The 25,172-nt window shown below is 34.2% G+C and overlaps 1 protein-coding gene across 16 annotated transcripts in view; it reads left to right on the forward strand.

Annotated features, from left to right (window-relative positions):
- Window positions 1-25,172, forward strand: part of LOC149780504 (adenylate cyclase type 2-like) — a 263,000-nt gene that overhangs the window by 101,614 nt on the left and 136,214 nt on the right. For 10 of the 16 annotated variants that reach the window (XM_089937491.1, XM_089937486.1, XM_089937489.1 and 7 more), the window contains 2 exons: window positions 14,897-15,399; window positions 24,637-24,777. In XM_089937491.1, coding sequence (XP_089793617.1) covers window positions 14,923-15,399; window positions 24,637-24,777 — 618 coding nt within the window. In that variant the 5' untranslated portion in view covers window positions 14,897-14,922. Of the gene's footprint in view, window positions 1-3,730; window positions 3,847-10,362; window positions 10,516-14,896; window positions 15,400-24,636; window positions 24,778-25,172 lie in introns of those variants that run through there. The other 6 variants (XM_089937492.1, XM_089937490.1, XM_089937495.1 and 3 more) reach the window with 3 other exon arrangements.

The following is a 25,172-nucleotide window of genomic DNA, read 5'->3' on the forward strand; positions in this document are numbered from 1 at the left end:
AAATCATGTTATTGCTAGTACTCCTGAATGGATTTTCTAATCAACATGTTTTCACTAAAAGAATCCTTATGATTTTTCTACCTGGCCATAAATAAAATATTGCTGATCTAACCTCCAGTATGGGGGCCCCGAGTGTCCGAGTGGTCTAAAGCGCTCTTCGTTACGGATCACTGCCATCTCACCTCTGTCTGTGGCAGTTCGAGTCTAAGATTCAGCCAATGTGGGCATGTGAGAAAGCTTGCCAGTAGCTTCTCGTGGGTCGGTGGTTCTTTCCGGGGTTTTCTGGGTTCTTCCTCCACCATTAATACTGGCCGCCATGTATAGCCTATCGTGTGCTGAAAAATGGCGTTAAACCCCACAACAACAACAACAACAACAACCTCCAGTATGACTACCATGGCAACCATCTTGAAAATCTTGTTATCACAACTCTATTTGAACAGAAAGTCATATTGACTTTGGGCTTTCACCAGAAGACTTCTTATGATGTCCAGTTACTCTGAAATGAAAATTGTGTGAATTTGATGACAAAAGCCTTGAAAATCTTGCTATTGCTACTCCTACTAAATGAAAAGTCATGTCTTAAAAATGTTATAATTTCTACTCCTTTTCAAATGGATGGCTTTATCAACATGTGGTTATTACCAATAGACTTCTTATGTTGCTTAAAAGATGCTGGCATACATCCAATATGGCTGCCCCAATGGCTGTTTGGAAAATCTTCTTCTTGCCACTGCACCCCCTGATCATTATGACAGGGGGTTGTCACCAAGTCCTAAATGAAAATGGTGCCATGTTACATCCAGTGTAGCATCCACTATGACTGTGATGGCAGCCATCTTGAATTTTTTTTTACTGCTACTTCTCCTGAATAAATGTCATATTGGCATGAGCTGACTTCTTATGATGTCTAGTTGGCATTTAAATCAAAAAATGACCTAATGTCTAAAATGTCCACCATACTGACCAGCCATATGCTTGAAAGTCTTGTGTTTGCTAGACCTCCTGAATGGAAGGTTATCTTGCTTTGGGATTTTCTCAGGAACACAAGTCTTATGATATTTACTTGATCCTAAATGAAAAGGGTGCCACGTTTACATTCAATATGAAAAAATTGTTATTACTCCTCCTCTTGAATGGATGGTTGCTGTGGGTTTTCACTGAAAGACTTCTTATGATGTCTTGTTGATACTAAATGCTGTCCAGCTGAAAATCATATTATTGCTGTTGAATGCCAGAGATTGTTTAATATCACCAATGATTTCAACACTCAACAATTAAAAGGTAGAAAATGTCTTATCTTGGATGTTCATTTGAGCCAGTAGAGCACCAGTCCCTTTCAAAGACTCTTATATTATTATTGTTGTTGTTGTTCTAATTATTATTATTATTCTTACATTCATGTGAGAAACCCTCAGAACTGATTAGGTAGATACTGAAGCTTGGGTCAGTGAAGGAGTCTTTCCTCAAAGCTAAAATTTCCATCCATAACCATATGCATGTATACAGTTGTTGTTATTCAGTCAGCTCTTTTGGGAATAATAATGATGACATTATAAATTAAAGTTACATATCCTTTTATCATTGTGTCTCTGCCATCCAATTCACCATGTTCATATCTCTGGAACTGATACCCATGTCATTCATGAATATTGGCTGTTCAGTTTAGGATTAGTAATTAATTGTACGATCACCATTGCCAATACTGCTGATGGCACATCTTGGGTGTAGCCCATTACTCTTACCCTCTCATTTCATGTCCTATGTTGCAAATTTTACGCTGTCTTTGAGACTGTCTTTTACTCATTGTCTTCACAGAATGGCTACTCTCTCTGTCTCTGCATCTGTCTCTCTGCCTGTCTGTGTCTCTGTTTGTCTGCCAGCCTCTCTCTGTCTTAGTCTGTCTGTCTCTCTCTAAGAGCCCTGAGCCCTGAACCCTACTCTGCCACATGAAATAATCATTAGGGTAACAATGGCCATAATAATGATGTTGAATAATATAATAATAACAAAATTACAATCAGTCATTATCTTAATGTTATCATTAACAATAATGCTTTTAAATATTATTATTATTAGAAAGTATAAGTATATATATATATATATATGTGTGTGTGTGTGTGTGTGTGTGTAATTATGTATTATAACTGATTATTTTCACTATATTAATAATAATATTGCCATCATCATTTAGTATTATAATTATTATTATTACTACTTTGTGACAAAATAATCAGTATGATAATGGTCATTTATAATTTTCCTTTGCAATAAAAGAAGGATCAACAGTATCATGTTCTTCTTTACATCACCACTTACCTATACTGCACAGAAGTGGACTTCAGGCACTATATCTAATATCCTTGCAGCGAAGAGTTTCAAAAGGGAGATCAGTATTGGATTGGTATGATAGCCAATTGAAATTGCCTTTCTCTCGCCCTCTCTTACTCTGTGTGTGTGGGGTGGGTGGGTGGGTGGGGTGGGTGGGCTTGTGAACATTAAATTTCCCACAGGCCTGGCAACTTAATTTATTAAATATTTTAAGCAGATTGGTAAGAAATAGAAATCTATATTATTTATTTCAAAATTCATGGATGCATGGGAAAAGTTACTCATATTTACAAAGAAGAATCCATATTACCATTATTCCTTTCTTCCGAACACTTAACAGTACCTAAGATGTATGTGCATGTTCTTTTAATAATTTTGCATGACTAAAATCCCCCTCATAAACATCATTTTGATTTTGAAGCTAAGAGCATGTAATATTAATCATAAACAGAACATAAATTGCTTTTAATTATCAGGTGAACCATTGGGAATTGGCAATCTGCCTCCTTTGAAGTGGTGGGGAAGGGTGGGGTGGGTGATGGTCGAAACCCCAAATTCCTCGATACAGATTTTACTATAGTGAAGCAGTTAAATCTATGTTAGTGAACATTACAATATATTAATGGAATGGAAGAAAATACAATCTTTATACTATGGTCATTCTTTCTTCAGCATAGCTGAATATTGATTTCATTTTAGATTCACAAAAACCACTGTATTAGCTTGTTTTCACTTCTATTCTAAATCTTAATGAGAATGTCTTGATTTGAAAATTGTCCTTGATGCCAATCTTGGCTGCCAATAACATTTCACAAGTGAGGTTCATTAAAAACCAACTAATGGTCCAATTATCCTTTACTGTTGTAGTTTTGTGGTTAGGATCATCTAACGAGCTTAGAGAACAATGTCTCATTGTTTATTCATGCAAACATTTTCTTTTGGACAATGGGATGTTTGCAATTTTGCAAAAAATTGAAGACTCCTCACTCAATCAGCTAGTACATCAAGTTACAATAGTTAATGTTTGGTTTGGTGTTTTGTGGGTAAATGGAAATATTTGCACATTTTTTTTATTACTCTACTTGGATGATCCTCATGTGATAAAGGTCATGTGACTCGTTATCAGAAAAATTATCTTCCGAGGCATAGGTTGGAACTGTATGATATAGATGGGTCATAATTTCATGTTGCCAGTGTATCAAGTGGTGGTTGATTTTTTGAGTTTTCCAGATGAAATTCAATTATAATTATTATTATTATTACCGGTATTATTATCATTATTATTATTCTATCATTGATACCTAGAAACATTTTATAGTATAGAGACAAAACTACTGCCAGTCATTGTAACCTACTTATATTATAAATATAAGCTTTAAATATCTGGACATTTTTTAAGATGGGGTGCAGCAGGGATCTCACATTTGATGGATTATCTTCCAGTGAAAGTGTGACATGCTTCACCAACCAGTCAATGTGACCTATATTTAGATTTGTCAGAACATCTCTTGTGAGGTATATGCCATATTTTTTGCCCATTTTTCTGCTGTGTGCAAACATGCCATAATGGGAACATTTTTTGGTGAAAGACTAGCTTGTTGTTGCTATGTTTGTTAATTTTGTCTGCTTTGTCTATCTGTCTGACTGTCCATAATATTTCCACTTACTGAGTGTGGGTAGTCATTTAATTATCCATATTACCATCTGCTTCTTTGCTTGTGGGTAGGCATTTAATTATGCATATTGCCATCTGCTTCTTTGCTTGTGGGTAGGCATTTAATTATGCATATTGCCATCTGAATCTTTGCTTGTGGGTAGTCATTTAATTATCCATATTACCATCTGCTTCTTTGCTTGTGGGGAGGCATTTAATTATGCATATTGCCATCTGAATCTTTGCTTGTGGGTAGTCATTTAATTATCCATATTGCCATCTGCTTCTTTGCTTGTGGGTAGGCATTTAATTATCCATATTTCCATCTGCTTCTTTGCTTGTGGGTAGGCATTTAATTATCCATATTGCCATCTGCTTTTTTGCTTGTGGGTAGGCATTTAATTATGCATATTGCCATCTGCTTCTTTGCTTGTGGGTAGGCATTTAATTATGCATATTGCCATCTGAATCTTTGCTTGTGGTTAGGCATTTAATTATGCATATTGCCATCTGAATCTTTGCTTGTGGGTTGGCATTTAATTATGCATATTGCCATCTGAATCTTTGCTTGTGGGTAGGCATTTAATTATGCATACTGCCATCTGCTTCTTTGCTTGTGGGTAGGCATTTAATTATGCATATTGCCCATGAAAATAGTAATGGTTTGGTTTGATCCGTTTATGAAGAATGGTTTCCTGCTCAGAGCCAGCATGTACATCATAGCATAATTTAGTGCTTTAAAATTTGTCCAAATTTTGCCAATCCGATACTAGCCACCTAACGGATGGTCACATTGATGACTAGTTTTCACCAACAGATTTGTAATGACAAGTAAGTGGTCCACAATGAAAATGGTGCCAAACTTATGTCCAACATGCCCTCTATGTTGGCTGTCTTGAAAATCTTGTTGCAGCTCTCTTCCATTGTAACATGCCTCATTATAATGCAATTCTGGATATAATGCATATTACTACTGACCCCATGATCAAAGTCATACCAGTGTAGACCCAGCATGAGCATTTGATGGACCTGAAGCATCTCTGGAGTGTCATAATTTATTTTATACATAATGACTATGTTTTAGGAGAGACAGACCTAATTCAACAGAAATGTGTTTAGACTGATAGCAGTTTTGCTGAAATAAAGCCTGGCTTTTAATAATGATGGAGATCGGAGGTCACACAATTTTGACAGAGACAAACAATTTGTCTGAAAGTGCTCACAGTGCTTGATTCTGTGACTATACCACAGTGATGTATATTTCTGGCAATGACTTTCACACCTGTACAGGTGTATATGTACAGGTAAATGATGTCATTGCCATAAATCTGTTTTTTGGAATTACTCTGGTGCAAAGTAAAGACATATGTTATTTGTTTCATGTTTATTTCCATAAAAAGGAATATCAAAACATTTTCATTTCAGGGTTATAACACTGGTAGAAATATTACTGACACATGGGCAGCTGTCCCTTAAAATTGAGATAACATGGCATTTATTCAAGCCATGATTTTTATAATAATACAGCAGTTAATAAAAAGATCACAGATTATACTTTAAAAATTTTATTTAATGTTTTAGACAGAATACAATGACATTTACCCTTAACCTTTGATTTACATGTGTAATCACCTGTGTGAAACTAAAATTGTTTATGAGGATATTTTCAGAGACAGAAATTTGCATTACAGTAGTACCAATTTTATATTCCTATCAAAAGAAATTAATTTGTTAACAATGAAAATATGTCGATACATTTATTAAACTATAAAGTCCCTTAGTCTTGAAAGTTAGTCTTATCCATGTAGTTACTTAGTTTTAAAAGAGTTATTAATTGTATATTTTTATTGTGAAATGGTCAAAATGTTCTATCTTTGGGAATTATACATTGTTTGAATTAAGGATTGACTTTCACATTAAATCAGCAAATCATCAAATAGTCAATTTTGCATACATGTCCATGAATACTGCCATTTGTCAGGATCATGACAGTATACATCTCTGTGTGTAGGTGGAAGGAAAAGTGGGTACAAAGATGATATCAGCTTAATGAAGAATTAAAATCATTCAAGCAAAGTCTATTGTGTGGGCATGCTGGTAAGAATTCATGCATAGAAGCACGCAAAATAAGTTGGCCTTTTATTGGCTGCATATTGTCTCAAAGATCAGCAGATTATGTTACCTGATGGCTTAGTATGCCAGTTATTGCTGTTAATGGTTGGTTTTGAATGAAACCTTGAACACATTATTAACTACATAATTTTGCCAACAGAATGGGAAAAAGTGCCGTTCTCAAGGACACATCAGGGCAGCTGACCTGGGCTGACATCATCAAGTAACATAGCCAGGCCTGCAAGTCTGATTATGGCCCTGGGTGGCAGAGTGGTTTAAGTTGCTTGCCTTTATGGATTATTGACATCACACCTCTCTCTACATGTGTTTGAGATTCAGGCTTAGCTATCATGGGTATGCAAGAAAGCCTGCCTGTAGCTTCCATGTGGGTTGGTGGTTCATCTTGGAGTTTTCGTGGTGTCCTGTGTTCTTCATCCACAACACATACTGGCCACCATGTATATCTTATCATGTGCTGAAAAATGGCAATATATCCACAATAACAATTATCTGTAAGATTGCAGTGTATACATGCTGTGCAGACTGGAAAATAAAAAGAAGAAATGTTTTCATTCTTCATATATTTTCAAGCAAAAGTTAGTGTATTTTGTTAGAAAAGCAAAAGTTAAGGTGTAAAGCTTGCTTTTCTTACATTCATTGGATTATTCATTGGATGGCTAATCTGCTTACCATGTATTTTTAGGTAGTGTTCTTTTGTAAAATCATCTCTTACTATACACCTTGAAATGATATGATAATTACATTTCGACATTCATATCTCACTTTTGATGTATTTTAGTGCCATGATGTGATTATTATATTCTGATATTAATATCTCACTCTTTCCTTGGTGTATCTTAGTGCCATGATGTGATTATTATATTCTGATATTAATATCTCACTGTTTCCTTGGTGTATCTTGGTGCCATGATGTGATCATTATATTCTGATATTAATATCTCACTCTTTCCATGGTGTATCTTCATGACAAGTAGTTTAGTGCCATGATGGGATAATTTCTGACGTTAATATGTCACTCTTTCCTTGGTGTATCTTAGTGTCACATATATTAATGCCATGTATCTTAGTGCCATGATGTGATCATTTCTGACATTAATATGTCACTCTTTCCTTGGTGTATCTTAGTGCCACATATCTTAATGCCATGTATCTTAGTGCCATGATGTGATAAGTTCTGACATTAATATGCCACTCTTTCATTGATGTATCTTAGTGTCACATATCTTAATGCCATGTATCTTAGTGCCATGATGTGATCATAACATTCTGACATTAATATGTCACTCTTTTGTTGATGTATCTTAGTGTCACATATCTTGATGCCATGTATCTTAATGCCATAATGTGATCATTTCTGACATTAATATGTCACTCTTTCGTTGATGTATCTTAATGCCATGTATCTTAATGCCATGATGTGATGTGCAATGACAGGATCATTATGTTACGACATTAATATGTCTCTTTTTACCTGGGTGTATCTTAGTGCTATGACAGGATCATTACGTTATGACATTAATATGTCGCTTTTTACCTGGGTATATCTTAGTGCCATGATATAGGATCATTACATTATGACATTAATATGTCTCTTTTTACCTGGGTGTATCATAGTACTTTTGAAAGGATCATTAAATTCTGATATTAATGTCACTTTGTACCTGTGTGTATCTTAGTACTATGATGGTATCATTACATTCTGACATCATTATGTCACTTTTTACCTGGGTGTATCTTAGTACTTTGATAGGATCATTACATTATGACATTAATATGTCACTTTTACTGGGTGTATCTAAGTACTTTGATAGGATTATTACATTCTGATATTTACATCACTTTTTATCTCAATGTATTTCAGTACCATGAACTCTGGCTAAGAGTGGATGTAAAACGTTGTTGCCAGTCATCAATCACAAATTATATAATAAAAAAGTAATTGTAAGCAATTTTATTATTTGCGTTAAAAGTCCTATTAAATATATTAATATAGTCAATGGAAAGTATATAGTACCTTTTTAGAATTTTTTTAACAATTTAAGAACCTGCCATAAAACAGCTGTGCAGACTGTCATTTGTGAAACACCAATGTGATCTGAGTAAGAGTCATTCTGAAAATACAAAAAAATGATTTCTTTGGTTTTATATTCTTTAAAGTTTCTTAGCTGTTTAAAATATCAATTTTTGAAAGTGTTAATGCTCAATCATTTCACATGCAATAGTCATTTTATGTCTTCTTGCTCTCTTTCCTTCCTTGGATATTATGTAATGTGCTGCAAAATCTGGCGTCATACTGAAATGTTGAAATAGTTTTGTGACAAATTTCATTACATAACTTCATGCAAAATCTGGTGTCAGACTGAAATGTTGAAATAGTTTTGTGACACATTTTGTTATGTAACTTGCTGCATAATCTGGTGTCATACCGAAATGTTGAAATAGTTTTGTGACACATTTCATTACATAACTTCCTGCATAGTCTGGTGTCATAGTGACATGCTGAAATAGTTTTGTGACACATTTCATTAAGTAACTTTTCCTGAAAAATCTGGTGTCAGACTGAAATGTTGAAACAGTTTTGTGACACATTTCATTATGTAACTTGATGCAAAATCTGGTGTCATACTTAAATGTTGAAATAGTTTTGTGACACATTTCATTACATAACTTCATGCAAAATCTGGTGTCAGACTGAAATGTTGAAATAGTTTTGTGACACATTTCATTACATGCTGCATAATCTGGTGTCATACTGACATTTGAAATAGTTTTGTGACACATTTTGTTGACGTAACTTGCTGCATAATCTGGTGTCATACTGAAATGGTGAAATAGTTTTGTGACAGATTTCATTATGTAACTTCCTGCAAAATCTGGTGTCATACTTAAATATTGTTGAAATAGTTTTGTGACACATTTCATTACGTAACTTGCTGCATAATCTGGTGTTATGCTGAACTATTGAATAGTTATACAGTTTTGTGATTCATTTTATTATGATACTTGCTGCAAGATCAGGTGTTATATTGAACTATTGAAATAGTTTTTTGACACATTTCATTATGTAACTTGCTGCATAATCTGGTGTCATACTGAAATGGTGAAAAAGTTTTGTGACTCATTTCATTATGTAACTTCCTGCAAAATCTGGTGTCAGACTGAAATGTTGAAATAGTTTTGTGACACATTTCATTACATAACTTCCTGCAAAGTCTGGTGTCAGACTGAAATGTTGAAATAGTTTTGTGACACATTTTGTTATGTAACTTGCTGCATAATTTGGTGTCATACTGAAATGTTGAAATAGTTTTGTGACACATTTCATTATGTAACTTGCTGCAAAATCTGGTGTCATACTGAAATGTTGAAATAGTTTTGTGACACATTTCATTACATAACTTCCTGCAAAGTCTGGTGTCAGACTGAAATGTTGAAATAGTTTTGTGACACATTTTGTTATGTAACTTGCTGCATAATCTGGTGTCATACTGAAATGGTGAAAAAGTTTTGTGACGCATTTCATTATGTAACTTCCTGCAAAATCTGGTGTCAGACTGAAATGTTGAAATAGTTTTGTGACACATTTCATTACATAACTTCCTGCAAAGTCTGGTGTCAGACTGAAATGTTGAAATAGTTTTGTGACACATTTTGTTATGTAACTTGCTGCATAATCTGGTGTCATACTGAAATGTTGAAATAGTTTTGTGACACATTTCATTATGTAACTTGCTGCATAATCTGGTGTTATACTGAAATGTTGAAATAGTTATACAGTTTTGTGATGCATTTAATTATGATACTTGCTGCAAGATCAGATGTTATATTGAACTATTAAGATAGTATAGCACTCACTGAGATTTCATTATGAATAAGTGCATCCTGAAAATAAGTGCAAACAAAATGTATACACTTATTATACAAAAACTTCTATATACTTTATAAGGCTGCAACAATACCAAACTTTCTAAATGTCTGTACAGTATATAGCAACAGAAACAATGCCGTTTAATCAAACTAATTCACATGTTGGCCATTCCCCAAACCTGCATGTTAATTTTACAGTTGGCTGCTATTTATATGTAAGCCATTTAAAAGCTGAATGCTGTACCTCTCTTAACTTGCCAATGTTTCTTTTGCCATACATCTTTTGCTTCATATTATAATAGGATTTAGTTTGTACGACATGTCTATATCATGTATAACTTTCAGAAGATGTTTTGATTTATTTCATCACATACTGTAACACCAGGGTGCAGCTGCAGTATTCTACAATTAAGCTGTACGATGCAGGGATTTTATTCCATTACCTACAGGCTGGGCATAGTATCCCTTTCCAGGAATCTGACAGCTGCAGTGTATAATTCGTGGGACAAAAAGGAACAACATTTCAGATAGTAAGCCCAGATTTCCTATTACATACTGGATGGCGGTGCAGTTGTTGGCTATGTTAAGTGAGGGAGTATTTTCACCAGAGGTGGATTTGTTGCTGCAGTGCACGTGTCTGGTTGCATTTGTTTTGAATTCACAGTTTGATCATTATGATTTGAGATCTGACATTTCCAACAGACAAATCTATATTTTTACTGACCTTGTCATCTTTAAAAAAAATGGACCCATTTTGTGCTGGTGTCAAGATTTCATTCTTTTGGAAGTCTTGGTTGTGCCCCATGTCCTGTATGGAGCAGTATTTGAGTCAGTGGCAGCAAGGTGCTCTGGCTGGTGGCCATGGTGCAAATGCTTCTTTATTTGTGGATTCCATGGGCCGGCCATTTAGTAGGGAACTTTTTTCTGTCATACTTGAAGCTCCTGGCACGCATGGGCTATGATGAGCAAAACTTTCTCATCATTTGTTTTGCATCTGAGCAGCCACAAATGGAGGACTAATTATATGTGCTAAATCAGAGTTCACCCCAACTGACTCCTTTCTGATCAGGAACACTTGTGTACATACATTTAGTATCATGTGCTTTGGACACCAGTCCTTCTTAATGGATTTTCACATTTTAAACTTGCATCCTTTTGGGGGTTCTCATTTGATATTTTTTAATATCAAATTCAATTTGACATTTTTTCCCCAATCTGTTACTCATAAGCTATACTAATAACATAAAGGTCAAACAAAAAAGGGTTAAACACCAAATTACACCCAAGTGGATTGCCCCTGAGATCAATGAAGCTAGGCATCTAAGAGATAATTTCCACAAGAAAAAAGACATGAAAAGCTATAGAAAGTGGAGGAATAAAACTAAGCACCTGATAGATAAGGCAAAAGAGAACTACTATAAACAGGCTATTGATGAAAGTAAGAGTACCAAGACATTGTGGAAGCATCTAAAAGAGCTGAACCCACCCAGAAACAGTTGTCTTCCCCCTAGACTTAAGCAAAATGTTGATATAGCAACATCTGTACAAGACATTGTGGAAATGTTCAACAATTTCTTCATAAGCTTCTCCAGTAACAGTATCTAGAACTAGACTAACAGCCCAATTGAACTTGATGCTCTTCTGTTATTTATAAGAGTTAAAATTCCTGATGATAATTATTTTTCAAAAGCTAATGTTAGTGAAGCTGATGTTTTTGATATGCTAATTTAGGTGAATATTAATAAATCCTCTGGATTGGATGGGATTGGTCCATGAATTCTTAAAATTGATGCACCAGTAATTACAAAGTCACTAACGCATATCATTAACCTAAGTATAATGAGTGGTAATTTTCCAGAAACATTGAAATGTGCAAAGGTTACACCTATTTAAGAAAGGAGAAAATGAGGATCCAGGGAATTACAGACCAATATCAATTCTACCTGTATTGTCAGAATTATATGAAAAGCATGTAGCCATTCAGGTCTACATATTTTTTGAAACATACTCTCTATTTCATAAAGCGCAATCAGGATTTAGAAAGTACCACTCATGCCAAACAGAATTTACCAAATTAATTGATCTTTGGCTGAAGGAAATGGATAATGGACTTATGACTGGGATTGTTTTCCTTGACTTCAAGAAAGCCTTTGATCTTGTTGATCATGAAATTCCGCTGCAAAAGTTGAACTGTTACAGGTTCGACAATCCATCTTTAAACTGGTTTAGATCATACCTAAACCAAAGGTCTCAACAAGTAAGCAGTGGCAATATTAGCTCTCAGACTCATACATTTCATTCAGGAGTCCCTCAAGGCTCAGATTTGGGCCCTCTTCTCTTCCTTATATCTATCAATGATCTACCATTAAGTAATGAATAAAAAAAATACAGATTTGTAAGTTGATGATGCAACCTTGTGTACATCTAGTTCTGATACTGAAGTTATCCAAATGAGATTAAATTCAGACCTTATTAGAGTCCAAAACTGGGCACAAAACAATAGGATGAGAATTAATGAAGGTAAAACAAAATGTATGATTTTGGGGACATCACAAAAGCTACACAAGTCAGGGAACCCAAAGCTATCTCTTACAAAAAATAATCATCCATTAGAAAATGTCAGACATGAAAAGCTTGTAGGTGTGGCTGTAGATAATAATTTATTATGGAATGACCATATTGATAAGCTTTTTGAAACAGTGTCATCCAAAATTGCCCTACTCAGCAGAATCAAGAAATATTTACCTATGGAAACTCAAAATCTATACTACAAGTCATATATTCTTCCAACAATGGAATATTGATCAAATGTATAGGGAAACTGTGCTAAATCTGAGCTTGACAGAATTTATAAACTTCAGAAACGAGCAGCACACGTAATTTTAGATGCATCTGTTGATCAACCTTCAAAAGCATTATTTACAGAACTCAAATGGTTCTCAGTATATGACAAGATAGATTTTCACAAGACAGTTCTTTTATATAAATATCTACATGGAACTGCACCAGAGTATCTTCAGGACTTATTCAGGCCTTTTTCAACAAGATACCAGCTGAGATCAATATCACAAGGAAACCTTCTAGCACCAAAACCAAAAACAGAACAATTTAAAAAGAGCCTCCAATACTCTGGTATAGTTCTGTGGAACAAACTTCCACTAAATGTAAAATCTGCTGGAATATTAGAGTATTTAACAAGAGATATCATGAGCATGTATGCCTTCTAATAGATAATGAAATTTAGTATTTTAATACTAAACATGTTAAAATAAACAGTAATTATTGCTATCTTCATATAATGTGCATTGTTATACTCTCCTTATAGAGCCTCAAGGGAGAATAGTCCTTGTCTAATGAGTCACCCTCTATAAATAAAGCATTATTATTATTATTATTATTATTATTATTATTATTATTATTATTATTATTGTTGTTGTTGTTGTTGTTGTTATTATTATTATTATTATTATTATTATTATTAAATACATTTCTTTAACTGTTTTAAATAGAAAAAAATATTAGAATATTTTCTTCATGCTGGAATCAGCCTAGTTCTATTCCACAAATCTGGGATCAACTCAGAATACACTCTTATGTGGGGATCAGCCTAGCATAGATTTAGTTAAGATGGGATCAGCCCAGAATACATTAGCAAGCTTGGATCAGCCTAGCACATAGTCCACTTAAGCTGAGATCAACCTAGCACAGATTTTACTTGAGCTGGGATCAGCCTAGCACAGTCCACAGAAGCTGGGATCAGCCCAGATTACAATGTAATGCTGGGATCAGCCTAGCACCAAATGTCCTTGAGCTGGGATCAGCCCACAATAAACAATAATGATGAGATCAGCCAAGCATAGATTTACTTGAAGATGGAATCAGCCCAGAATATACTCGATTGCTGGAATCAGCCTAACACCAATTCAACTTGAGCTGGGATCAGTCCAGAATACATTATAATGCTGGGATCAATCTAGCACCAATTGGGAATCAGTCTTTTACATTGAGCTGGGATCAGCCCAGAATACACTGTAATGCTGGGATCAGCCTAGCACTGATTGGGAATCAGTCTTTTACATTAAGCTGGGATTAGCCTAGCACCAATTTTACTTGAGCTGGGGTCAGCCCAGAATATACTTTAATGCTGGTATCAGCCTAGCCCTGATTGGGAATCATTCTTTTACATTCAGATTCTAGTCCATGAGTAGCCCCCCACAGAGAGAGCCAAATATTTTAAAAACATTTAAATTATGTATTAATGTTATTTTAATTATGAGTTTGATATTGCAGAACATTTGTAATATTGAATAATGGCATGTTTGAGAGAAAGGGAAAGAGTGGGTGATAGAGAGAGACAAATGCATATACTCATGTATCCTAATTTATTTCTTACAATGCATGTATTAAATCATTTCTCGTACAATTCAGTATTGTTTTGTTGTGCATAAACTTAGTGCTAAGTCCAGTCCAGCTACAAATTGCACTGATCCAGATCTTTCGGCACATTATGCGCTGATCCATATCTTTCAGCACATTATGTGCTGGCAGATCTGGGTCTGTGCAGTTTGTTAGGAGTAATCAGTAGAACAAAACAGTATATACCTTGGTCTGCAGCAAATGAGGATCTTTGTTGTTTGAAGTTTGACTCGAATTATAAGTACATGTATTTGACAAATTAATATATCTTTTGGATCAACCAAATGTTGTTTTCTATGCACATAATGAGAAAATTGATAATGCAACTAGACATGTAAATTTGCTAAAACAGATGTACTACATATGTGTTCATTTACAGGCAATAAAGTAAGCAAAGATGTTTACATACTATGTAAGCAATGTAGCCTTCATATTTTACGAGGGCAAGTGAAAAAGGCAGAATTTAGAATACACCAAATATTTTGAACATTTCAGATTTGACTTGAAGCATCTTATTGGAGATGGGGGACATCGATGAAAAACCAAGACTTGCTCGCTGCAACAGCATAGATGTGATGATTAGCACAGATGATGTTCTCAACGTGAATGGTTACTTTGAGCTTTCAAACGGGCTTGATGGACCCATACATGAGCATAATGGAGTCATATATGATCATCATGGGGAAATATGCGAGCATGTTGATGATGCATACGTGGATGGTGGGGTCAGAAATGACTGTAACAGTGATTTATCGGAACATAAAATGAACAAACCTCATGGTGAAAGAAACTGTAATGGACATATATACATACAACGGAAAACAACCAAGACTTCTAGCAATTCTGGATCTTCCTCCTCAGCATTAGCACCCATGCATTCAAAAAATAAACGGACTTTTCTTAATAATAATAATAATAATGATGATGACAAAGATAAACCAAAACAGAGCATCACTGGATCAGTGACAAGTGAGGAATATTCAGTAACTAAAATAAAAGTGAGTACAATTTCGTTGAAATTCATTATGTAATTAGCATCTCATTAGTATTAGGTACTCATGATTCTGTCCCAGCAAATATCTTGAAGCATCCTTCAACTAACTATGGTGAATTCCTTTACTGTATCACCTGAAAATGGTGAGAGTTGGGTATCAGTTTTCATGGTTTTTTTGTCACAAATTTTTTAAAAGTTGTGAATTACAAATATAGTTTATATCAGTTGCCATATTCACTTGGTAAGTCTAAAGTATATAACCAGGTATGTAATGAGATTCTTATATGTACATAAACAGTAAACTACATTGTACATTTACTGTTCACATAGTACAATTACTGTTCACTTGGTACAATTACTGTTTACATGGTACAAATACTGTTTGCATTGTACAATCACTGTTCACTTGGTACAGTTACTGTTCACATTGTACAATTACTGTTCACATGGTACAAATACTGCTCACATTATATAATCACTGTTCACATTGTACAATTACTGTTCACATTGTACACATCCTGTTCACATTGTACAATCACTGTTCACATTGTATAATCACTGTTCACATAGTACAATTGCTGTTCACATTATACAATTACTATTTGCATTGTATAAATACTGTTCACATTGTACAATCACTGTTCACATCGTACAACTTACTGTCCACATTATATAATTACTTTTCACATGGTACAGTCACAGTTCAAATTGTACAGTTACTGTTCACATTGTATAATCACTGTTCACATTGTACAAATACTGTTCACATTGTACAAATACTGTTCACATTGTACAAATACTGTTCACATTGTACAATTACTGTTCACATTGTACAATACTGTTCACATTCCATGGAACACATGATTTTGTGAATGCTTTTAGGTTACCTATATGAAGAAGATATAAGTTATTGAAATTTCTCTAGCATCAGGGTCATTATCCACTCATATAAACACATATGTATGTACACCCTCACCGAATGTCAACCAATGTCTTTTCTTAGGTTTGGGTGGGTTTCATCTCACCTACCTACCCCCAAAGAATGGGGGGGGGGGTGGTACTGTTGAGGGGAACTAACTTTGTTCTTTCTTGGTTAAATTTTTGCATATAAAACAGGTTTTTGCACACTTTATAAATACTGTTTTACTTGGAATCATGAAATTTTCTGGAAGAATGCATCTCCCTAAACTTATCACAATAATAGTATCTCACTGTGACCTATATTTCATGCTCTAGTTATCTTGGTTAAATGATAGGGTTTAAGTTTATTTCTCAAGTTTTGTTCAAGGTAAAATCAGTAAACTATATGATTGCATTCATCTCTGTTAGTACCATACATTTACCACAAAGGAAGATCACTGTGACCTACATTTCATATTTTACTGGCTTTGCTTAATATTTTGATTTTGTTCATGACCAAGTAGGTTTGTTGCACCCATCATTTATACTGGTATACCTAGATTCGTGAAACTGTGAGTGGATGCGCCTTGATGAGTACTAAGCCCTCATTGCAGAAGTAAGGCACTCTAACCTATATTTCATGCTTTACTGACTTTGGTTAAATATTGTGTTTAAAGTTTATTTACCATGCTCTGTTCATATTAGAACCATTAAACTACTTGTTTGTATGAATCTTTATTAGAACTACATTCTTACCATGAAAAAAATGTCACTATGACATATATTTCACAGTTATCAGATTTGGTTATGTTTCTGGTGTCTCAAAACTAAACAGGTTTTTAACACCCAGCATACAAACTGTTATACAAGATTCATGACACTATGTCCTATATTTCATATTTTAATACTTTAGGTTTAGTTTATGTATTCCGCTCATGACTTCTTAGGTTTTTGTCATGCTACGTACATACTGTCCTATACAGATTCATGAAACTTGGTGATGAGCTTCTCTCATTTTAGTATTAGGTCATTGTGACTTATATTTAAACCTAGAGTCATGAAAACTTGGTTAACAGCATCTTTACAAATTCTATGTATGTTTTGTTAAAAGAGGTCTCTGTTATCTATATTTTACAAATCAGTTCAGTGACTTAATTAATTTGTTCAGATTTTGTGTTCAAGTTAATTTAGTGAGTGCTGTTTCCAATCATTAAACTTCATAATTTGAGGCAATTCTATTTCAGTTCACCCTTAAAACTAAAAGAAAATCTATGTGACCTACATTTTATGCTTTACTAACATGGGTTAAGTATCTATGTTTATGCTTACATCATTTCATCCATGCCAAACCTACCATATATACTCACTTAAAAGTCAAGCCAAACTGCAAACAACAAAGATCCTGTTCTGCCATAGCATAAAGTGCCTGTAGATCATGGTTGGTGTTGTTTGTTCTACTGATTACTCCTAACAAAGTGCAGACACACATCTGCTGGCACATTATGCTATGGCAGATCTGGGTTTGTGCAGTTTGTAGTTGGACTCTTCTTATAAGCGAGTATATATGGAACACATATCTTGGCCCACTCAGATGGCCCTTTCTGACCAATGTAGATGGAAGTAGGAATCAATATGTTATATTAATGGTGAACTTTCCTATTTTTCCCTTTAGGTTATGCATGATATTATTGTTACTATCAGGTGGTTAACTGTATTGTACATGTGAATGAGTATAGGAATTAGGTGGATGGCATTCACCTGCATGACTTTTATGTGTGGTTTTACATGCATTGCCTAATGTAATTATTGATTTATGAACTATATGTACTGTTGGCTCTCACTCCAAGGTAAATCAAAGCTTGGACCTTCACCCAGTAAAAAAAAAAAAATCTGGCTTTGGGGTGGGGGTGGGGGTGAAGGGCAAGGATAAAAGTTTCCATGCTAATTTCAAGAATACTCATTTTAAAAACAAAGTAAGACAAAAACATTGTTAATCACATTATAGTACCTCTATTTTGATGTGATAGAAAATAATGTTCTTTTTATTGTTTTATTTCATGTATACCATTTCACAGTAGTTTAGTAGGTAGATTGTAGGTAGGCTAAAGTAGGTAGGCAGATGGTTTCACAATATGTCAACACAATACAGGCTTTAAAGTGTGAATTAAATGTTTTAATTTAAATTACAAAATGTTTTAAAGTTCTGATGTAAGATAAAAAGTTGCAAAAAATGTCTTTAATTGCAAAAAGAGCCAAGATCAAATTAGTTGGAAAATATTTTCTGCATGATAATGTTTACATTGGCTGCTGGTGTTTCTTAAAAGCAGAAGTGACCTTTGTAATTGCTGATTATACTCTGGCTTGTGGTTTGTAAAAAAATGATGTTTTCTTTTATAATTAAACTTATGGACTATGGAAAGAGTTATATGGTTTCTGTACAGAAGAAGTCTAGTTTATATGACTGCTCCAGTGGCCTAAGTAGTTAGAGCATCCACCTTGATTGTGGTTCAAACCCTGCCCAAGTCATACCAAAGGCTTATAAAAATGGTACTAGCAGCTGCCTCACTTGGCACTCAGCATTAAAAAGTTAGTGTTAAGGCTGGTTGACCTGGTATCAGGGATAATGTGACTGGGTGGGGCATGATACTACACGTCTGCAGCATGATTCCCCAGTGCTAGGTATAACTATAAACTGTCCCACTGCAGACATCATAGCGATATGACTAAAATTGATAAAGCTACATTAAAAATCCACATCACACATACACACACTAACATGCATAGTTTCTACTAGAGTATTTTAATTTTTGGTTTGTGGCAGCCAAAAGGTCCAGGAATATTTGTGCAAAGATCAGTAATAAAACATGTATAAAATAATTAGACATTATACTAATTATTTCTGTCCTAATACAGTTCACCCATTTTCATTATTATATCACCATTCTGGATAGATCAAAAGCAATGATGTGGACCTTGTGACCAAAAATTAGACCATTCTACTTTAAAACAACATGAAGTTTATCAGTATGTCTTTATTTTCCTTTCCAAAACTTATTATTTGACAAAATTAAATCCACAAATACAATAAAGTGGAAAAGTATATATAATTTACATAAACTAAAAGGACCACTCTAGTGGCTAAGTGGTTAGAGCAATTCCGTCTCAGAAGCAGGAGGTTGTGGGTTCGAACCCTGGCCAAGTCATACCAAAGACTTACAAAAATGGTACTAACAGCTGATTCGCTAGGCACTCACCATTAAGAGGTTAGTGTTAGGACTGGTTAGCCTGGTGTCAGGATAATGTGACTGGGTGGGACATCATGTTACATGTCTGCAGCATGATGCCCCAATGTTAGACATCATTATAAACTGCCACACTGCAGACATCATAGCAATATGACTGAAAAATTGTTAAAGCTATGTTAAAAATCCTAATCACACACACACACACACACAGAGTACAAACTAAAATGATCATCTGACTCTGCTCCATCCCATACATTCCAACAACTGCACATGTAATCAATTTTTAATCATAATCGCTGTATCATGGTTTTGTACATAATACTGATTTCATTTATGGACCCCAAATACTGTGGTATAATGAGAGAGAGCCAGATATGACATCTAATTACATAGATACATTGCCCATGCACTATTTTAGCCATCGTGATTTGGAACAAAGAACAGGTATTTTTACTATGTTTTGTCCATCTTCAGCACACCAGAATCTGAATGACACAAATCTCTAATGTCTTCCCTCTGTAATAGTATATTTCTGAAATACAGGAAATACACGAAATGAAATATAGATTATTTCACCATATCCATATTTTGTATATCATGACAGAAATTGCTCATAATTTCAAAAGTACTTTATATATCTCTTTAATATCAATTTTTACAATATCTTGATCTTTTGTTTTATGTTATGTGAATAAATTTTTGTTTTTAGTCAAAAAGATGTTTCTCTTTGAGGACTGTTTTAAAGAAGAATCTTTTTTAATATTTTAACTACCTACAGTTCATACTCACTTCTAAGTTGAGTCCAACTGCAAACTGCAGAGACCCAGATCTGTTGTCACCTAATGCAGTGCCAGATCTGGGTCTGTGCATTTTGCCAGGATTAATCAGCAGAACCAACAACATTGACCCAGATCTACCAGTACATTATGAATTCTCAGAGTATGGTCTGTATTGTTTGCAGTTGAACTCATAAGTGAGTACATATGGTAATTTTTTTTTAGTACTATATAACCAAGCTTTTGCTGATGTACCATTAAACCCTATACATACATGCATACATACAGTGTATATACCGGGTACATCGATTTACATACATGTACATAGGATTTTATCAGAGGTAAAAGTCTGTGTTAATATGAAGCATTTTCAGTGTCAAAGATAAAATCTGTTAGCAATTAATTAAAAAGAAGTTTTTAACTAAAACTTTTAAGCAAACTTGATAGGGATAAGTTCTGAAGGCTGTGTTCTATGAAAATGTTGTGTTTTCAGTGATTTCCCTGGCAAAACTAAGGCTTCCATAGCAACCAGGTAGAAAATATATTGTTGATGTTTCTAAAATCACTGAGCTAGTTGATCAAACTCTGTTGGAATATTCTTCAGACATACTCTACTACTGTTTTTTGTTTTTCATTGCCTTCCAGGCAACCAGTTATTTTCAGCATCTCCAAAACTACTGAGCAGGTTCTGACCCTATGTTGTACAAGTGTTTCTTTGCTGCAGTTTGTACTAAAGTTGTGTTTTTGGTGACTTCCACACAACTTCATAGATCATAGTGACCAAATGGAAAATATATTTGTGATTTCTGCAAACAGAAAAATTTACTGGGCTAATTTTGATAGTTTTGTAAGGATTTTTTTTAGTTCTCTTTCTCACCAAAATTGTGCTTTTGATGATTTCTGTGGCAACTGATTGGTTTCCTTGGCATTCAGGAGAAAATGCCATTTAAATAAAATTACTTGGTCAATTGTGTTTGTTGACTTTGAGCTGCAGATAAGCAATGTAGACACACTTGGGCCTCTTGTTTGAAATTTCACTATTATAAAAAGTGAAATCGTATGTCAGCATTATTTATTCTAGAACAAAACTGTTAAATAAGCTGCCATATTTAATATCTTGAAGGAAGTGTACAGGAAACTTCTGCTAATCCTGCTGCAGTCAAATTACCTAAGCCAAATTAAAGCCATCTGTGGTATTATAAGAAAACTTTACAGTAGCCATTTTGTTAGTAAAGTAAAGTAGTTTTATATATTTTAAGAAAAAATGTGTTCATCGATTTTCATATCATTAGAACAATTTTCCAGTCTTTTAAAGCATTTGAACTTCTTGAACTTTGACATTTTTATGCATAGTTACAGAGAAAATGCTTGTCCTTGGAGATGAAGTTTAATATGCATATTTATGTGCATATGTGGATGACCTGATTATAAATTTTTGGCAATGAAATGTTTTTTTTTTTATTTAATTATCTTTTTTATTAGCTTTTCAGATGTTGTGGATTTGTTAAATGTCTCCAGTAGCAAATTACATGTTTCACAAATAAATCTTATGAGGACATGTCATGAAGCACAACCAAATGCATTTGTGATGACAATAGTGAAGTAAAAATGGTTTCAGATAATATTAATTTCTCTTCTAGCTTTGGTCCAATATGAATTATGCAGCAGGTGCCATTTAGCAGAGAAATTGAATTTCTAGGATGCCATTTGAGCTCCTCTAGTCAATTGAGCTTACAATTGAGCTTACAGCATAGGCCAGCTTCCATCATGTCTTGTGCACTGTACTTTGTGTGAACCATCAACATTTGCCATTTTCAACTAAAACTTGAAAGTCACTTGACCAATTTGAAGCTGATATGGCAGACAGCATGCTGCAGTATGCATGTGAAAGTTCTGAATATGCAATGCTGATAAGTCATAAAGTATGCTGCACAAATGCTGACAAGCCATTAAGTATGCTGTACAAATGCTGATAAGTAATTAAGTATGCTGTACAAATGCTGACAAGCCATTAAGTATGCTGTACAAATGCTGACAAGCCATTAAGTATGCTGTACAAATGCTGACAAGCCATTAAGTATGCTGTACAAATGATGCTAAGTTATCAAGTATACTGTACAAATGCTGACAAGCCATTAAGTATGCTGTACAAATGCTGACATGCCATTAAGTATGCTGTACAAATGCTGATAAGTAATTAAGTATGCTGTACAAATGAGGCTAAGTAATCAAGTATGCTGTGCAAATGCTGACAAGCCATTAAATATGCTGTACAAATGCTGACATGCCATTAAGTATGCTGTACAAATGCTGACAAGCCATTAATTATGCTGTACAAATGCTGATAATTAATTAAGTATGCTGTACAAATGATACTGATAAGTCAAGTATGCTGTACAAATGCTGACAAGCTATTAAGTATGCTGTACAAATGCTGATAAGTCGTCAATTATGCTGTACAAATGCTGATAGGTCATCAAGTATACTGTATAAATGATGCTGATAAATCATCAAGTATGCTGTACAAATGCTGATAAGTCATCAAGTATGCTGTACAAATAATGTTGACAAATCATTAAGTATGCTATGCGCATAATGCTGACAAGCCATCAAGTATGTTGTACAAATGATGATACATCATCAAATATACTGTACAAGTGATGCTAATAAGTCATCAAGTATGCTGTACTTATCACATGATGATAGCAAGTCATTAAGTATGCTGTACATATGATGCTGATAAGTCATCAAGTATACTTATTGTTTCTAAAAATAATAAAACCAATAAAATGACTCCTCAAAACCTGCCCAGAAGAATTTCAATCAAAATTGACAAAAATTATTCTGGCATTTAGGACTTTCAAATATCTGCAAAATGATACTGATCTGCCATCCAAGATGGCTACCATTACTAAACAAATAATACCTTTAAGCAACAATTTTAACACTACTTGACCCATTTGAACCTAACATGGCATCAAGCTTCCAGCATGAAGCCCATGTACATTCTGTGCAGATTATGCTGATAATCCATCAGATATGCTGTACAAATGATGCTGATAATATATCAAGTATGTTAACCATATGGTGCTGATAAATCATCAAGTATGCTGTAAAAATGTTAATAAGTAATTAAGTATGCTGTACATATGATGCTGATAAGCCATCAAGTATACTGTACATATGATGCTAATAAGTCATCAAGTATGCTGTACATATGATGCTGATAAGTCATCAAGTATGCTGTACATATGTTGCTAATAAATCATAAAGTATGCTGTACAAATTATGCTAATAAGTCATCAAGTATGCTGTACATATGATGCTGATAAATCAAGTATGTTGTGCATATGATGCTGATAAGTCATCAATTGTGCTGTAATATGATGCTGATAACCCATCAAGTATGCTGTACATTTGATGATGACAAGTCATCAATTGTGCTGTACATATGATGCTGATAAGCCATCAAGTATGCTGTACATATGATGCTGATAAGCTATCAAGTATGCTGTACATATGTTGATGACAAGTCATCAATTGTGATGTACATATGATGCTGATAAGTCATCAGTTGTACTGTAAATATGATTTAATTTTTTTTATACAGATGATGCCATTCAACTACAAATATGGCTATCATTGCTAAAAATAGAAACAAATTTAAATTACCTTTATTTAGAACTGCTAGCACAATTTGACAAAATGCATTCTAGCATAAAGGTCTTTCTTTGTCTACTAAATAAATAATTTTTTTTAAAAAATATCAGAACAGAGCATCCTGGTACAAAGACCTTGCAGCTACATTTTAAAAAATATAATGCTGATTGACCATCCAATATGGCCACCATTAGAAATGTTGACTCAATTTGACAGACTGCATCATCACATAAGGTCTTTGAAGTTTACACAAATGATGCCAATCTGCGATTCAATATAGCTGTCATTACTACCAAAATAGAAAAAATATTTCATTGTCAGAAAGCATGATACTAATCCAGATTTCTTGGTAAATTGCCATGGTATTTTTTGGTTTCAAGTTAGATGTCAAACAGGTGAACAATCTTGGGCCAGCTTGGACCTCTTGTTCATTATTCCCATGCTTTGAAAGCAGCTCAGACTTTGGGGTGTAAGTCAAAACAGGGAGGTGCAGGTATATGCTTAACAGACGCAGAATTCAAGTTAACATTTGTTTTAAAATATGCTTTTATTTGCTTTAAATAGAAATAAAGCCAATTCTTTGCAATTAATTTTTAAAAGATATTTCTCATCAATTAGTCAGAAGATTTTGGTCATATGGATTTTACTCTTGTCTTTCAGTCATTTTTCAAAACGCTGCAGATTGAATCAATGTACCAGAGATACTGTATGCAGATGAAACGGCCTCTGGTCATAATTTTATTGGTCATAACCCTATGCATCTGTGTTGCCACACTGATAATACATGTTGTTGAAAAAAAGGTACGTGAAAGGACAATTTTTGTTGTGAACAGAATTCATTGTCTGGTTGGTTGTTTATTTAAGACAATTGTAACACATTAGCTACACACTATATACAGGAAAGTACCTTGCCCAGAGAGTTGCCCTAGTGTCCAAATTGCCTCACAACTAAATAATCATTAATTTGAGGATGTGACTCTAAATGCTGATCAGTCAACCAACTCCTGACTTGTCAAATATGCAATTGATGATTTTGACTTCTTTCACCTGTTCACCTCTTTTTGACTTGTCTAGTTGACCTGTTGAATTTGGGGCCGGGGAACTCAGTGGTATAAAATCAATAACCAAATATAATCATAGTAGATCCTTACAGTAAATACCACTGAAGAAAAAATTCCTTTCCACCTCCATGCTAG

The sequence above is a fragment of the Sinohyriopsis cumingii genome, chromosome 16 (genome assembly GCF_028554795.1).
Source record: "Sinohyriopsis cumingii isolate HCF-2022 chromosome 16, ASM2855479v2, whole genome shotgun sequence".
NCBI lineage: Eukaryota > Metazoa > Mollusca > Bivalvia > Unionida > Unionidae > Sinohyriopsis > Sinohyriopsis cumingii.